Genomic DNA, 17760 nt, shown 5'->3' with positions numbered 1-17760 from the left:
GCAGCGAGACGAGCACAGGTGGACATGCCTTGGACACGCAGGAGGGACCTCACGGTTCTCCAGACGGTAGCGAATCTTAGACGATGACAGAATGGGACAACTCGCCGCGATCAATTCATCCCGGTTGACTCCCCCGACCCACCCACCCCAGCCGACTCGTCACAGAACGACTTGAAAAGGCCAACTCTCTGTGGGACAGTTGCACTCAAGAGAGGGAGAGATAGTGATGGTAGCTCGTTCCGTCCTTGAGGACTTGGAACTTGAGAAGGTTCAAACCTTAAGCCAACCAAGAGCCGCTGCAATTCAGTTTGTACCTCTCGTGAGTTACCCTCTCGTGAGTTACAGACTCACCAGAGTTCGAAGGGACCTTGGAGGTCGTCTAGTCCAACCCCCTGCTCAAGCAGGAGACACTCCAGACAAGTAGCCATCCAGTCCCTTCTTAAAAACGCCCAAAATTTCTGGTGGCAAGCTGTTCCACTGGCAAATTGCTCTTACTGTTAGGACGTTTCTTCTTAATTCGAGGTTGCTTCTCTCCTCGGTTAGTTTCCATCTGTTGTCCTGCAGCGAGTTTTCCCACGGTGATTTCCTCACCGCAAGTTGTCCCAAGGCCATTCGTCCGTGGCGAGTCAGCCAGGGTGAGATAGACTGGGTGAACCGGCCGGGGCGAATTGTCCTAGACCCAAGAGAAGATCCCTTCCCTTCCTTTCCTCCATCTGGAGACCACGGGCCCACGCCGTTGCGTGCCTCTTGTCCCTTCGCATCCCCCCTGTAACCGCCTTTCCCGACAGCACCAGATACTACAAGAGAGAAGCATTTTACAGTGCGCGAGGATCGAGTTTGGCAGTGGAGCTCGCTACGAGAAGAGGAGAAAAAAAGATCAGAGAGAATTCGAAGAAAAAAAAAATAGTTCCAGGCAGCTACTCTACCCTAAATCGGTAACTTTGACTGGATCAGAAAGCGACATTGGTCACATCAACGTTTGGCGGCTCGGGCAAGAGCCCACACAGGAACGCACATCACAAACTACGTGTTCCAAGGAGGGTTGGATCGCGGAAGAAAAAAGAGATCAGGTGGAGGTGAGTTTATCCGAAGGATTCGTTGACCCTGATCGCATCTTTTAGGCACAAGAAGATTATTAGACATTCTGCTACCCGATTATAAGTCTTTGTGGAACGCTCCCACGGGATATAAGTGGATGGGAATAAAAGCCAGGATATCTCGCACTTCTTCCGTGGATCACGGGGTGAACCAACCTGCAGCAAAGATCCCGCCCAAAAGACACTGGACCACGGGATCAAAGACACTTCAAAAACCAAGGAAATGTTCCTTGAAACTCCCAACACTCAATATAATTCAAAGGAACAACGTTATCCGAGATAATTATTTTTGCTGGATTCCAGGAGAACGTCGCTTTCTGTGTTGCGGGGTTAATTTAAGAATTACACAGCGTATTCTTCAGAATACCGTATTTTTCGGATTATAAAATGAGAAAAAAATACCACCTTTTTCGGACTACAAGACACACCGGTGTATAAGACGCGCCATAATTTCCATGTTCTTTTATGGGGCGGGGGGGGGGCGGGAAGGTGCGTCTTATATGCCAAAAAATATGGTAGCTTTTGGCCTCTGCGCGTCCCGTTTTTGCCCTGCCCCCCCCCCCGAAACACTTTGCAGGCCAAAAGCAGGCACATTTTTTGCCTCCCGAACCCCCCGCGCATCCCGTTTTTGTCAAAAATGCGCCCATTTTCTGGCCTGCAGAGTGCTTCTGGGGACCGGGGAGGGTGAACACAGAATGCGCGGAGGGTTCGGGAGCCCCAAAACGGGCCCGTTTTTGACAAAAAATGGGCCATGCGGAGTACCGCAGAATATTTCTGGGGGCTGGGGAGGGCGATAATGTGACGCTCGGAGGGTTCGGGAACCGCAAAATGGGCCCGTATTCGGTCTATAAGACGCGCTGAAGTTTTCACTCACTTTTAGGGCGAGGGGGGGTGCGTTTTATGCTCCGGAAAATACAGTAATTCATGCTCCTTGAGAATTGCACTCTGCCCGTAAACCTGACTCGGAAAGGAAACGAATCCTGCTCCACTCCTGGTGTGTTTACAAACGAGTTTACAAAGCGGAGAGGTAAGTATAGTAAGAGGGATTTCGGTGGCCTCGCACAGTGGCAGGATCCTTGCGGGAGCATTGTTTTAAAGCGGGGACTGTGAGTTGTTGGCTAGAACGCACGGACCTTCCTCATTCCTGTGAAGGACAGGCGTTCCTCAGCTTAGGACGAGAAGGGAGTCGCAAATCTCTCGTTGCTCAATGACACGATTGTTAAGTGGGGTTGTGCCCCATCAACGGTTGCAAAAGGGGACCGGGGAACGCTACAACCGTCGTAAATAGGTTGCCAAGGCTGCCTATGTGTGAAAATGTCACTTTTTTCAGCAACGTTGTAACCGTGAACGGTCACTAAACAAACTCTTGTAAGTCGAGGCCTGCCTGAGCTCACAGGCATCCATTAATTCTTTTTAATAAAATAAGATTTTAGGGCTGTTTTTCCTCTTTTTTTGAGGGAGTTTCACTGTTACTTCCTACCCTCAAATTCACCCCTTGGCCTTGAAGGGCCAAACCAAGAATGTGAGTTGAAGTATGAGGCTGCAAAGGGCCTCTTACTATACTTTTAACTGGCTTTGATACTCCGTCATGTGGACTAGTATTCTTCTCTCTTTTTTTCTCTCTCTTATTTTTGTTTTTTAAAGATAACCCTTCAGCGAGTGGGAACCTGGAATGGCACCACAAGGATTTCCCAAATCTTAGCAGGGAAATTGGCAAATTCTTTCAAGTAAGGATGTTACCTGAGCCGGGGTGGGGTGGGGGATTATGGGAAATCAAAACCTGGTCAGTATTAGGGGACACTTTAGACTGGCTCGGTGCAAAATCACGCTAATGGCCACAGGCACTGGTATAATGCCCCAATGACAAAAAAATATGTCGTCATACAAGCTCCCCCTTCTCGTCCTGGCATTGTTAAGAGTTACAGGTAGTCCTCGACTTACGACCAAAAATTGGGCCCTATTTTTATGTCGCTCGCTCTGCGAGACGGCGGTTCAGTGAATTTCTCCCCCTTTTTACGACCTTCCTTGCCACGGTCGAATCACTGCAGTTGTGAAGTGAGTCCTAGCGTTGTTAAGTGAATCCGGAGGCTTCCCCATTGACTTGGCTGGTCAGAAGGTCGCAAAAGGGGCACACACACACACACCCAGGATGCTGCGACCGTCATAAATACGAGTCCGTTGCCAATTTTGATCCTGTGACCATGGGGGATGCTAAAAAGGTCGTAAGTGTGAAAAATCACCATAAGTTGCATTTTTCAGTGCCGTTGTAACTTCTAAACGAACCATTGTAAGTCGAGGACTAGCTGTATGGGGGAAATTTAATGCAAGTTTTTCTTTTCTTCGCCCTCCGTTACGGAGGACAAAGATGGCAGAAGGGTGCTTTAGGGACGAGGCAAACAAAGTCCATATTCCCCTCCCTCTCAGGCGCGGAACCAGGATTTCTACCGTTACGCACACTCTCACAAAAACATCTTGAGGTGGATATTGCAGAAGTGTGGGGGCGAGAAGAGCGGAGAGAGAGGTCACTACGTCGATTATCTGGCCGTTAAAAAAATATTTCCTAAAGGCAGGAGGGCGCCACGAAAAACACTCGTTTCAGAGTGTCCGCGAAAGTTAACAGGGAGGCCGCTTCGGTGCGGTTGAAAACAGACGCATCGGAGATCACCTTGGCTCAGGATTCAGGATTCTCCTGCTAGGCCCGGACTCACAAAATGGCAGCGAAGGAGTCCTCTGTTCGACTTGAGGCAGACGGGCCCCTCGGGGAAGGGTGGCGACACATTTGCGAGCTGGCGTTATGAAGCCGATAATGGACACGTCAGCGTCTCCTTCACCCGAGGGAGTTTGCTATCTGTAGAAACCAACTTTGAGTCTGGCGGCTTCTGTTTCCTCCTTGTAGGATCTCCGCGTAGGAACTATTCCCAGTCCCTCTCCAGCAGAATTCTGTCAGGCCCGGACCTCTGCCTTCGGCATTGCATTGAGTGTCTCTTTCCTTGCCCCTCTAGCTCAGCCCACAAGGCCTGCCCAAGGAGGGACTGGTAGCCCTGCGTTGACCCTGGCTTCACATGTGAGATGGCAACTTCGGTTTTCCAGTGTTGACGTCAGGACTGAATGCTACAGAACCCTTGCGGGACGAGGAGGTGCTGTGTCGCGGGACGGAGGCGGGCGACTGGGGGGTCGTGGCCCCACTCACTGACCGGCTGGACCTTGAAGGGGCCTGCTGGGAGGAAGCAGGCTGCCCGGCGGTTCCCGTGTTTGCTTTCCCTAGCAGACCGGAAACCGATGGGGAGGAACGGTACGTGATGTTCCTGGATGATTTCTGCGCCTGCTGGGAAGACCCTGTGTCCGAGGGTTGGGCAAGCCGGTTTGGCAAGGAAGGCTGAGACGCTGAAAGCAGCCGGTTATCCTGCGTCAGACGTCCCACCGAAAGGCCCTGCGAGCTCCGGTGTTTGACCATCTGCTGAGGCTGCAAGAAGAGGGAAATATGGGATCCCGTGGCCCGAGAGAGACTGTAGTGGAGAGTTCGCCCTGGCGGGACGGATGCACTGTGTGTTGCCTGCTGCAAGAGAGATGTGGAGACCGACGTACCCCGGGTTTCAGATAACTGAGGCTGGCTCATCCCAGGGATGGGGTCCCCCTTCTGAACAGGCCGTGAAAGGACCTGTCCTTTGCCCATCGTACTCTCCAAGGGGAACATACGCTGGATCACGGGAGAACATGGCGAGCCGGCCGCAGGTGTCTGCAGGTGGGACTGCGCCCCTGAGGCAGGGGAGCTGACGGAGGACGGCCGGGAGCCCCCCAAGCTGGGTTGGGAGCGGCGGGGATGGCGCAGGAGAGCTGCCGAGTCGGGAGAGAGAGGGCTGGAGATGGACGAAGGGGGAAGGAAGATGTGCGTCGCCAGACTTTGCTGGTGGGTCAATGCAATGGCCACGCTGGTGGTGGCAGCTGCCGTCTGCAGTGGCGCGTGGACGAGGGGCTCCCAGATAAGTGGCTTTCCGCTCAGCTCCCGACCAACAGTCATGGGCTGGAGGTCCTGGATGTTGTGCGCCGTGTCTTGGTCGTGTTTGACGATCTGCTGGATTATCTCATTGTTGACCGTGCTGGAACTGTGCTCTGCTCTCTTCCTCAGCAGGATGGAATTCTTCTTCCCTGCAGGTGGAAGGAAACAGGGTCAGAGGCCACACGGAAGCGCAGGCAAAACTCGGAGAGTTGCTTGATATGGTGGTGAACCACATTGGCATGGCGAGGAGGAGGAAGAGGAAAAGGAGGAGGAGAAGATAGAGAACAAGGAGGAGAAGAAGAAGGAGATGGGGATAGTGAACGAGGAGGAGGAGGAGGAGAAAAAGGAGGTGAGGATGGAGGAGGAGGTGGAGGAGAAGGAGGAAATAGAGATAGAGAATGAAGAGACAAGAAAGAGATGTAGTAGAAAAGGAGGAAAAGGAGATGAGGATGGGGGAGGAGGTGGAGAAGAGGGAGATGGAGGAGAAGAAGAGATAAAGAAGGAGGAGAAGGAGATGAGGATGGAGAAGGAGGAGGAGAAGAGACAGAGGAGATAGAGAACAAGGAGCAGAAGAAGGAGATAATGGAGTAGGAGGAAAAGAAGGAGGAGGAGAAGAGATAGAGAAGAAGGAGGAGAAGGAGATGAGGATGGAGAAGAAGGAGGAGAAGGAGACGGGGGAGATAGAGAGCAGGAGATGAGGAGAGGGAGATGGAGGAGAAGGAGCAGAAGAAGGAGATGAGGATGGAGAAGGATAAGAAAATTTCTAAGGCATCTCAACAGTTGAGATCAGGTCAGGGCTGGGTTGAACCTCCCCACCTAAAGTCCCTTCACCATGTATTTGAAGACCACCCCCCAGGGTCTCCTTCAGTGGCATTCATTTGTTAGGACTTCACTGATTTTTTTGATCTGTCTCATGGCCCGGCAAGACAATCTATGGGCCTTGCAGTCCTCCATCCTTCCATCGCTCTCACCTATCCGGTCCAACCTATCCATGGCAACAGTTTCAAAGGCTCGCCGCATCATTGGGTACTCCTCCAGGACTTCGTTGAAGTTGTCCACGGAAAGGGAGTAGAGGCGGCAGTAGGTGTTGGCTCGGACACTGGCCGTGCGCCGGCCCCGGGTCAGAAGGCAGATCTCTGCAGGGGCAAAAGGCGGAGGACAAGATGATGGGGGCCACTCCGCTTTAACCCCAGCTTAACCCAGCCAACCTTAACCCCCAAATTAAGAGGTGGTTAATACCATTAACATGTTAAATTATAAAAATTAATAAAAAATATGGAGGATGTGGAGGCTCAGGGGATAAGATGCTGAGGTTGTCAATCAGAAAGGCTGGCAGTTCGCTCCCTCAGCCCCCCTCGGAAAACCAATTCAAAATGTTGTCCCCCACCCCGAGAAAAACTTACCTCCAAAATAAGATCCGTCTGAAAGCTTCATTTCCTTAGAACCCCGGGTCAGGATGCTCACAATGCCATGTTGTATGAAATACATCTTTTTCCCCACCGTTCCCTCTCGGATGATGAAGTCTCCCGGCTGGAAAACCTCAAAGCGCAACTTGGTCAGCATCGCCGTCACAAAGTTGGGATCGGCGTTGGCGAAGAGGGGCATGTTATCCACCAGATTCCGGCAGTTGAAATTGATGATCTCCTGGAGAGGGGAAGGAATTCGAAAAAGAAGAAAGTCAAGAATTCACCGAGGAGAAAAGGCTTTCGATAGGAGCGAATGTACGCTATAAACTCCATCAAAATACACCTCGACTTACAGCAGTTTGTTTAGTGACCATTCAAAATGACACCAGCACTGGAAAAAAAGTGACTTTCCACTTAATGACCGTTGCAGCATCCCCACGGTCATGTGATTGGCCCAAACGCACTCCTAGTTACGACGGTTACAGTGTCCTGGGGTCTTTTGCAACAATGTCAATGGGGAAGCCAGATTCACTTAAGAACCACATTCCTATCCTAACAACTGAGAGATTCACTTAGCAACTAGGGCCAGAAAGGTCATAAAATGGGGCAAAACGTGCCGAACCATGATCTCGCTTAGCGAACAGAAATGTTGAGCTCAATTGTGGTCGTAAGTCGAGGACTCCCCGTAGCCATAATTCTAATGTTATCGGAGCGGTTATAAGAAGCGTCATTGCCATTCCTTCATGGCGAGTCGTACCTCTTTAAGGGGTTCGCTCAATTCTTCCAGGATATTGTCCTCATCGAACATTTTCCCCTGGTATCGGTGTTCGTAATATTCGTGGATCCGTTGACGCGTGTCTCCCGGTAACTTGTGGAAGGACATATATTGTTCCACTTGCTTATACTGAAAACGGAGGAACAGAAATATTGTAAATTCAGCCGGAAAAAAGAAGAGACACCACAAGATGAAGAAGTAATTAAGAGCCATGATGGCGAACCTATGGCATGCCAAATGCTCTTCTAGTTTCCGGCATGCACATGCGCGCCAGCCAGCTGGTCTTTGCAAGTGTTGGAGAGCTGGAAAACAGCCCGAAAAACAGCCTCAAAACGGCCTGAAACAGTCCAAAAAAATCCAAGTACGTCCCTGCTGGCCAGCTGGTCTTTGGGTCTCTTCTGCATTTGCACACGTGTGCCAGAGTGTGCAAAAATGGACAGACATTCAAGATGAAACAGAAAGAAGATAACTGAATATGATCAAACAGGGAATCTATTTTATCAGTGGTTGGGGGGAAAAAAGAGGTGGAAATTAAGGAACGTAAGATGTACGGTTAAGCAAATTCAACACCCAGACAACAAGATGTGTATTAAACACACTAAGAAATGTAATTAATAATAATAAAAATTAATCATCATCATCATCATCATAAAAAGAAATGTTTTAAATTCCGCCGAGAGAAATCTCATCCCAAAGTAGGTCCGTCTCTCTACTTATCCATCCTCTACCCACTCTCCCTACGGTAACAATGCAATGGGAGATCTCACTTTCAGGAAACGTTTTTCTTCTGAGGAGAGGCCGCCTGTCAGGCCTGCAGTTATATTCCTTTTTGGGATCTTTGGCCTGCCACACTCTCTCTTATTTCATTATGCTGTTTCATTAGTGTAGTAATTGGGAGGGGGAATAGAAAGGAGTAGAATTGTGGAATGTGTTGTTGTCATTCCTTTCTAGAAGCCCAAGGTCATCTTTTGTCTCCGCACCTCTGCACCTGACCGGAAACCAGCTGGGTGGAGATGCCAGCGTGGCCGAAGAAGATTAGACCATGTGATGGATTTATGGGTGTGGGGATAAGATCATGAACTTTCAACTGGGTGGAATCCCAGGAAGCTTTTAGATTTGGGATTCCACAGTTTGTGCCCAGATGTCTGTCTTATTAAATTGGAACTTTAAGGATAGCTCTGCCTTGGACTCCGATTTAATTCTGCATGATATTTGGAATGCTGACACTCACCTTCTCCTGGTATTGGCGCCGAGAGGAGTCCAGCGACTGGATGAGGGCAGTGGCGTGGCCGATAAACATGGCGTAGCAGGTAGCGCCCACAATCATGCTCAACATTGTCAGCCAGACGTCGGTCATGCCCTCGGGCGCCTGCTGCCCGTATCCGATGCACAACATGTGACTCATCGCTTTGAACAGAGCGTGGGAATATTGCTTTCCCCAAGAGTCGTTCTGAAGGAGAAGGGGGAAAAAAGAGTAGAACTCACCGGTGGGGTTTTTGTTTTTAAAAATCTTCAGTGTTGTCCCGCAAAACCTTGGTGTCTTTCAAACTCGGCAACTTTGAAAGGTGTGTGGACTTCAACTCCCAGAATTCCCCAGCCAGGATACTTTAAGAGGTGTGGACTTCCAATTTCCAGAAACCCTCAACCAAAAATTGAAAGTCTGGTATAGTAGTTCTCACACTCCCTCCCTCTCTCCCTCCTTCCCTTATTCTCCCTCTGCCCTCGTCTCTGTCTTCCTCCCTCCCTCCCTCTCTCCTTCCATCTCTCCCTCCCTTACTCCAACTCTCCTTCCTCCCTCCCTCCCTCTTTTTCCCTCCCTTAGTCTCTCTACTCCTCTCTCTATACCAGGGCTGTCAAATTCACATCGTCACATAGGAGTCGTGTGACATATTGGGACTTTTCCTCCCTTCACTAAACCAGGTGGGCCTGCATGTGACACCTTTGGCCCATGGGCCGCGAGTTTGACCCCCCCCCTGCTCTAGATGATAGAGAATCAAAGTAGGAATATCTTGAGTTTCACCCAGTCACCCAGTCCTGTCTTTCGGTGTGAAGCTGTTTTTTCATAACCGCTATCTCTGTGATCTCCTTTGCAGAATTATCAAACTCTCTCCTGCTCATCCTGGCCCATTTCTGTCCCATAGACGGAGGAAGAGAGCAAACTTACCACCATGTGGTTGATGGAAACCCAACAATCATCGGGGAAGTCTTGCAGCATGGGGACCAAGAATTGTAAGCAGCCGTCCCAGTGACACAGGAGAAGCATCATTCCGATGAGATTGAAGATTCGGACTACAGCACTGGCCAGGTCATAGGTCATGTGGAAAATCTGGCAAGGCAAAGAGGAGGCAGTAAGGCGATCAGATAGGCCTCTGATAAGAACCATTTGTTCAGCGTCCGTTTGAAGTTATGACGGTGCTGAATGAGTGGTCCTTAAAAACCAGTTCTCAAAGTTATGGTTGCCATCATGCCTAGGACTAGCAATTTCCTGCAGGCTTCCCCGATGACTTTGAAGCCAATCAAGAGAAAGTAACAACCCAGGGTCCTTGCTTAATGGTGGCAATAGATTGACATCACTAAGGGATGTGCTCTTATGAGGTTTACAACTGCTTTATGACTGTCATAGTGCAAATTGCCAAGAATTAGCAATTTCCCACTGGCTTCCCCAATGCCTTTGAAACCAGTCAAGAGAAACCCAGGATCCATGCTTAATGGTGGCAATAGATTGACATCACAAAGCAATGCAGTCTTATGAGGTTTACAACTGATTTATGGCTGTCATGGTTCGAATGCAAAGGATTAGTGATTTCCCACTGGCTTCCCCAATGTTTTTGAAGCCAGTCAAATGCTACCTTTTCACTGAGAGTGCTAATATTTTTACTTATTGTGTATTTACCTCTTCCCATTGGTGAATGTAACGGATGAGGCGAGAGAGACGTAGAAGGCGGAGCAAGCTAAGGATTTTCGTGAAACGGACGATACGCAACGCTCGGGCTGTTTTATACACTTCCGAATCCACTTGGGTCTCCAGATCTACGATCAGGAAAATGTAATCGACCGGGATGGAAGAAATGAAATCCACCAGAAACCAGCTCCTGAGATACTTCATCTTTATGGTATGGGGATCCAAAATGATCTCGGTATTGTCTTCCACCACGATCCCCGTGCGGAAATTCAACACCAGATCGGCCAGGAAAAAGGTGTCCGAGAGGACGTTGAAGACGATCCAAGGAGGCGTATTCTCGTCCTTGAAAAACGTGATGCCCACAGGGAGGATGATCAGGTTCCCGACCATCAACAACAGCATGATCAAGTCCCAGTAAAACCTGGGAGGGAAGAAATGGGCAGGATCGGTCAGCCGAGCGAGACCCTCGAACTGGGTTTGCGCTATCAGCCGTGATTATTTTATTTCTTTCATTCATTAAACATGAAACTCAAGTCAACGGAACATTTGAAAACGAGTTACCAATACCATTGGGTGGCGCTGATGGTTGATATGGGTTGCTTCCAGGCATCATAACAGAACAACAGAGTTGGAAGGGACCCTGGAGGTCTTCTAGTCCAACCCCCTGCCTAGACAGGAGACCCTATACCATTTCAGACAAACGGATATCCAACATCTTCTTAAAACCATCCAGTGTTGGAGCTTTTAGAACTTCTGGAGGGAACTTCTGTTCCACTGATTCATTGTTCTAACTGTCAGGAAATTCCTCCTCAGTTCTAAGTTGCTTCTCTCCTTGATTAGTTTCCACCCATTGCTTCTTGTCCTGCCCTTGGGTGCTTTGGAGAATAGCTTGACTCCCTCTTCTTTGTGGCAACCCCTGAGATATTGGAAGACTGCTATCCTGTCTCCCCTAGTCCTTCTTTTCATTAACCCAGTTCCTGCAACCGTTCTTCATATGTTTTAGCCTCCACTCCCCTAATCCTCTTTGTTGCTCTTCTCTGCACTCTTTCTAGAGTCTCCACATCTTTTTTACATCGTGGCGACCAAAACTGTCTATCTATCAACCAATTTATATATCTATGATCCATCCATTCATTATCTGTCTGTCTGTCATCTATCTATCTATCTATCTATCTATCTATCTGTCTATCTATCTATCATCCATCGTCTGTCTATCTATCTATCTATCTATCTATCTATCTATCTATCTATCTATCAATCTATATATCTATGATCCATCCATCCATTATCTATCTGTCTGTCATCTATCTATCTATCTATCATCCATCCATTGTCTGTCTGTCTGTCTATCTATCAATCAATCAATCTATATATCTATGATCCATCCATTATCTATCTGTCTGTCTGTCTGTCTGTTATCTATCTATCTATCTATCTATCTATCTATCTATCTATCTATCTATCTATCTATCTATCTATGATCCATCCATTGTCTGTCTGTCTACCAATCTATCTATATATGTTATCTTATATCTTACATCTGATATCTTATCTATCCATCAGTCAAAGAGAAATAAGACCCCTGTCTTATTTTCGGGGAAGCACACAGTATTACAGAACAAGTAAAGAATATTATTACTCCCAGTATTACGTAAATGTAAAATGACCCAGTCAATACACTGTCGATTAAATACCTATCTCTGTTAACGAAAAAGGGATGCATAAAAATCAAAACAAAAAATCTCAAACACGCCGATGCCAAAGCAGAAAGGCCTCTCCTGATTTGTTCCCGCAGGCGTCCGTCAAGAGCTCAGAAGCTTATTTCACAGGCAGGCTGTTAATTATCCAATAAAGATCATGATGTAATCTGCTGGTTTAATCATACACGGCGAATCCTAAAGAACGAAAACCTCCATCCGATTCCCGCCACACCATCTGTCCCTGATCAACGCACAAGCTGGGAAGCATATGGAGAGTTTTATGCAAAGGATGTTGGGAGACAAGCCAACTATTTTAGCTTCTTATCGGACAGAGAGCCTTTCTCACATCCAATCGATGTTTGCTGTTGCTTCATCTGGAGGGAGATTTTGTGGTCCATCTTACAGCCTGATTTTCAAATACCGTGGCAAGATGCAGTGGCTCGGGGGCTAAGATGCTGAGCTTGTCGATCAGAAAGGTCGGCAGTTCGGCAGTTCGAATCCCCAGCGCCGCGTCACGGAGTGAGCTCCCATGACTTGTCCCAGCTTCTGCCCACCTAGCCATTCGAAAGCATGTAAGAAAGTGCAAGTAGAAAAAATAGGGACCAGCTTTGGTGGGAAGGGAACAGCGTTCGTTGCGCCTTCGGCGTTGAGTCATGCCGGCCACATGACCACGGAGACGTCTTCGGACAGCGCTGGCTCTTCGGCTTTGCAACGGAGATGAGCACCGCCCCCTAGAGTCGGGAACAACTAGCACATACTTGCGAGGGGAACCTTTACCTTTACCTAAAGACCACACTTGGAATATTGCATCCAGTTTTGTTGTAAAAAAAAGATGTTGAGACTTTGGAAAGAGTGCAGAGAACAGCAACTGAGATGACTGAGAGACTGGAGGATAAAACATGTGAAGAACGGTTGCAGGAATTGGGGATGTCTAGTTTAACGACAAGAAGGACTAAGAATGGCATGATAGCAGTCTTCCAGTATTTGAGGGGCTGCCCCAGAGAAGAGGAGGTCAACCTATTCTCCAAAGCACCCGAGGGCAGGGCAAGAAGCAACTGATGGAAACTAAACAAGGAGAGAAGCAACCTAGAACTAAGGAGAAATTTCCTAACAGTGAGAACAATTAACCAGTGGAACAGAAGTTGCCTCCAGAAGTTGTATTTCTTCCATCACTGGAGGCTTTTAAGAAGAGAGTGGACAGCCATTTGTCCGAAATGGTTCCTAGGGTCTTCTGCTCGAGCAGGGGGTTGGACTAGCAGACCTCCAAGGTCCCTTTCAAATCAGATTATTTTAGTTTAGTTTAGTTGTTTAGTTTAGTTTAAGTTTAAGCTTAACTTTAAGTTTACTTAATTGTCGTTGCACGTTGTACAACGAGATTAAATGCCCCCTTCAGTGTACATTATAACTATAAAAATAAAAACACAAACGCACATCCTTCAATTTTCCCCTAGGAAGACTGTTCACGCTGCGGGGAAAGATTTGACCTGGTTTGTTTTCAAAGAGAGCATCGTTTGAGGGGTCCAAGGTGATCCATTGGCCTGGATACCTTTGGCGAAACAGGTAGTTGTCGATTTATAACCAATGTGCCCTCTTTGGCACATTTCCAAGTTGGAGGGCTGTACGTTGGATGGACTCCAGGCGTCAAACAGGTTCCCAAATAGGAGTCCATCTGTCGGTACATCTTTGCTTCCTCTCTTTAGGGTTCAGCGAGAACCTCCCAAAAGGCAGACCACAAGAGATTCTGTGTGCGTTTGTGTAGGAAGTGCAGATTTGTTTTGCAAATACAAGGCGGGCATTCATTCCACTGCCAAATTTGGGCACAAATTGGGCTTTTAAGCCACCAATATTCCTGGCTTCAGCCCCAAACTCCATATTTTCTGTATTTCTCTTTTTATTTTTATTTCTCTCCCTCCCCCTCCCTCCACTGGCCTAACCTTTTACTTCTTAAGAAATTCCAAAATTAAAATCTGAAAAGTAGAATAAGAGAATGAATCAAAACACCCTTCCTTCCTTCCTTCCTTCCTTCCTTCCTTCCTTCCTTCCTTCCTTCCTTCCTTCCTTCCTTCTCCCTCTCCCTCTTCCTCTATAGATCACCTTCCTTCCTTCTTTCTTTCTTTCTTTCTTTCTTTCTTTCTTTCTTCTTTCTTTCTTTCTTTCTTTCTTTCTTTCTTTCTTTCTTTCTTTCTTTCTTTCTCCCTCTCCCTGTATAGACCACTTTCCTTCCTTCCTCCCTTCCTTCCTTCCTTCTTTCTTTCTCCCTCTCCCTGTATAGACCACCTTCCTTCCTTCCTTCCTTCTTTCTTTCTTTCTTTCTTTCTTTCTTTCTTTCTTTCTTTCTTTCTTTCTTTCTTTCTCCCTTTCTCTGTATAGACCACTTTCCTTCCTTCCTTTCTTCTTTCTTCTTTCTTTCTTTCCTTCCTTCCTTCCTTCCTTCCTTCCTTCCTTCCTTCCTTCTTTCTTTCTTTCTTTCTTTCTTTCTTTCTTTCTCCCTCTCCCTGTATAGAGCACCTTCTTTCTTTCCTTCCTTCTTTCTTTCTTTCTCCCTCTCCCTGTATAGACCATCATCCTTCCTTCCCTCTTTTCTTTCTGTGATTCATTTAATGACAGTTATTCACTTAACAACAAGGATAGGAAGGAGCAAGCTAGCACCTTAGCAGTGGTGATGATGACACCAGCCACATTCCACCTGCTCAACCGGCCCTCTGCCCTAAGGATAATACATAACCCCAGACCCACAGCAGAGACCCACACCGGCCGAGAGGAAGACAAGAAGGAGAGAGAGAGCTGGAATACTTTCCTGATTTCCCTGAATATAATTTTCAAACAAGCCTTTCCCAGTCTGGCGGCTCCTTCGCCTTGCCCAAAGCGTGACCTATGGGAATTGTTGTGCGTCCAGAAAGGAGGTCGCACAAACAGCAAAAAAAAAAAAAAACCCTCACTTTGTAATGCCTTGTAAGGCCATATCTACATCCAGTTTTGGTTGCCACGATGTAAAAAAGATGAGGAGACTCTAGAAAGAGTGCAGAGAAGAGCAACAAAGAGGATTAGGTGACTGGAGGCTAAAACATATGAAGAACGGTTGCAGGAACTGGGTATGTTTAGCTTAAGAGAAAGAAGAACTAGGGGAGACATGGTAGCAGTCTTCCAATATCTCAGGGGTTGCCACAAAGAAGAGGGAGTCAAGCTATTCTCCAAAGCACCTGAAGGGAGGACAAGAAGCAATGGGTGGAAACTAATCAAGGAGAGAAGCAACTTAGAACTGAGGAGAAACTTCCTGACAGTGAGAACAATTAATTAGTGGAACTACTTGCCTCCAGAAGCTGTGAATGCTCCAACACTGGAAGTCTTTAAGAAGATGTTGGATTATCCATTTGTCTGAAGTGGTGTAGGGTTCCCTGCCTAGGCAGGGGGTTGGACTAGGAGACCTCCAAGGTCCCTTCCAACTCTTACTATTCTAAATTCTAAAACCTCCAAGGTCCCTTCCCACTTGAGATTTTAAAGAACAGACTGGACAAGCATTTCTCTGAAAATATTAGAGGGTCTCCTGCCTGAGTGGAAGGTTGGACTAGAAGACCTCCCCAACTGTGTTATTCTCTTATTCTGCTCCTTCCTTCCTTCCTTCCTTCCTTCCTTCCTTCCTTCCTTCCTTCCTTCCTTCCTTCCTTCCTTCCTTCCTTCTCCATCACTGGGGATTTTAAAGGAGAGATTGGACAACCTTTTCTCTGAAAAGGTAGAGGGCCTCCAGTCTGAGCGGAGGGTTGGACTAGAAGACCTCCAAGGCCCTTTCCGATGCAACGTGATTCAAGTCCAGTCTAAAAGAACTTTCAGCACCCCGGACAGCTCCGCCGCCGCCGCTCAGCTGTTCTTTTCGCCCAGCCAAAGTCGAGAGCCCAGCGTGGTCCTCCCCGGGGAGTGGCGCATGGGCCGAGGAGTCCTCCCCCTCCTCCCCCTTACCTGAAGTCGCTGTAGGGATGGATGATCCAGTACCCGGCCGACTTGACCCGCTGCTGCTCCAGTTCCACTGCCTTATGGCTCCCGAACATGCGGAGGGAGAACTTGTTGACGGCCGGCTGGAGCAGGGCGCCCAGCTGCCGCTGGACGAAGGTGACCCCGGGGTCTTCGGGCTCCGAAGCTGCTGCCGCCGCCGCCGCCGAGGCCAAGTCGGCGGCCACGATCTGCTCGGCCACGCGGGCCGGCGCCATCTCGCCCTTGGCCGCTGTGGAGCCTTTGCGAGTGGGCGGCTGGGAAGAGCCCTCGCTGGGCAGGCGACCCCCGGCTTGGCCATCCAGCAAGGGAGGAGGAGGAGGAGGAGAAAGGGGCGCCTTTGGGTCGGGGGGTTCCGGACCCGGGGAAGACCCCTGGGCCTCGGGGGTCCCGGCGGCGGAGGGAGAGGCGTCCATGGGCGCTCAAGAGGGCCCTTCAAACGCCCTTGCCCGGCCCAGGCTTCCCTGGCACCACGGGGGCATCCCAGCCGCCGCCACGCGTGGGAGCCCGCTGCCCGGGAGGAAGGGCGCGGCTGAAGGGCCAGGCGAGGCGGGCAGGGGACGGGCAGAGGCTCATGCCCCACCCCGGGCGAGCCCCCCACTCTCCCCTCCGAGGAGAGCCAGGCAAGACCAGACCAGCTTGCACACGCACACGCGCGACGGGCAAAGCAGGCGCCGCCTAGTGGGTCAGCCGCCCGCCGCCCCCCGCCTCCCCCCCTCCCGGCCTTTGGGGACCCGAGTGGGGAGGGACGGAGCCCGGAGGGGAGGCGGAGTGAAGCGATGACGGAGGAGAGCGAGCGAGCGAGTTCTGTCTCCGCGGAGGAGGGGGCGTCTCTTGGGTGGAGGCTGGCTGGCTCTGGAGCCGTCTTGAAGGGCGCCCTGGCCGGCTGGGTGGGTGGGTGGGTGGGCTTCGTTTCCTTCCTCGCCTTCCTTCCCCTCTCAAGCCCCAGGCGGTTGGTCTGTCCTGCTTTCCCAGGGCTGTCTTCCTCGCCATACGTTCCTTCCTCTGCTCCGGTCCCTTCTTTTTTCCTTCCTTCCTTTCCTCCTCCCTCCACTTCCTCAGTCATGTCCCTTCCATTGTTTTTCCTTCCTTCCACTGCCTTCCTGATGCCCCTTCCCTTCCATTTTTCCTTCCTTCCTTCCCTCCACTTCTTTATGTCCCATTTTTCCTTCCTTTCCTCTTTCCCTTCCCTTCCTCCCTCGTGTTCCTTCCTTTCCCTTCCTTCCTTCCTTTCCTCCCTCCACTTCCTCAGTCATGTACCTTCCCTTGTTTTTCCTTCCTTCCCTTCACTTCCTCATTCATGCCTTCCCTTCCCTTCCTTCCTTCCTTCCTTCCTTTCCTCTTTCCCTTCCCTTCCTTTTCCTTCCTTCCCTCCCTCCCCTTCCTCAGTCAGAAAGTTCTCAATTGGCAAGTACAATTAAAAAAAAACTGCAGAAACATAACCTGTTCTGTAAATCCAGCCAGCTGAACGATGATCATTAAATATGTTGAGTGCTCAGTGCCAGGACAGGTTGGGGAAGATAGCAATGGTATTTCGTAAGGAAGGCGCGGTTATTAAGTTTTCTGTAATCTTGCTGGGAGAAAAATCAACAACCTCAGATAAGCAGATGATACCATTCTAATGGCAGAAAGGGAAGAGGGTCTAAAGAGCCCCTTGATGCGGGTGAAGGAGGAGAGCGCCAAAGCTGGCTTGAAACTCACCATTGAGAAAATTAAGATCATGGCATCCGGCCCTCTCAACTCCTGGCAAATAGATGGGGAAGAAACGGAGGTATGGGAGAAATGGGAGTGTCCAGTTTTATTTTCCTGGGCTCCAAGGTCCCCGCAGATGGGGACTGCAGCCAAGGAATTAAAAGACGCTTGCTCCTGGGGAGGAAAGTGATGGCAAATCTAGACAGC

The 17760-nt window shown here is 49.2% G+C and overlaps 1 protein-coding gene across 1 annotated transcript; it reads right to left on the bottom strand.

Annotated features, from left to right (window-relative positions):
- Positions 1 to 4155: 4155 nt before the first annotated feature.
- On the bottom strand, positions 4156 to 16094 carry HCN3 (hyperpolarization activated cyclic nucleotide gated potassium channel 3; the record flags this gene model as incomplete). Its single annotated transcript, XM_081968174.1, has 8 exons — positions 15832 to 16094; positions 10169 to 10598; positions 9440 to 9601; positions 8507 to 8725; positions 7258 to 7404; positions 6498 to 6738; positions 6066 to 6230; positions 4156 to 5243 (listed from the first exon to the last, which is right to left on the bottom strand). Exons 1-8 carry the CDS (start codon positions 16077 to 16079, stop codon positions 4156 to 4158), a joined length of 2700 nt encoding a protein of 899 aa, XP_081824300.1. The 5' UTR covers positions 16080 to 16094.
- Between the last annotated feature and the right edge of the window lie 1666 nt (positions 16095 to 17760).

The sequence above is a fragment of the Natrix helvetica genome (genome assembly GCF_964273705.1).
Source record: "Natrix helvetica genome assembly, chromosome: 16".
In the NCBI taxonomy this organism is placed as follows: domain Eukaryota; kingdom Metazoa; phylum Chordata; class Lepidosauria; order Squamata; family Natricidae; genus Natrix; species Natrix helvetica.
The sequence above is the reverse complement of the archived record's forward strand: the minus strand, read 5'-3'. Positions and strand labels throughout refer to the sequence as shown.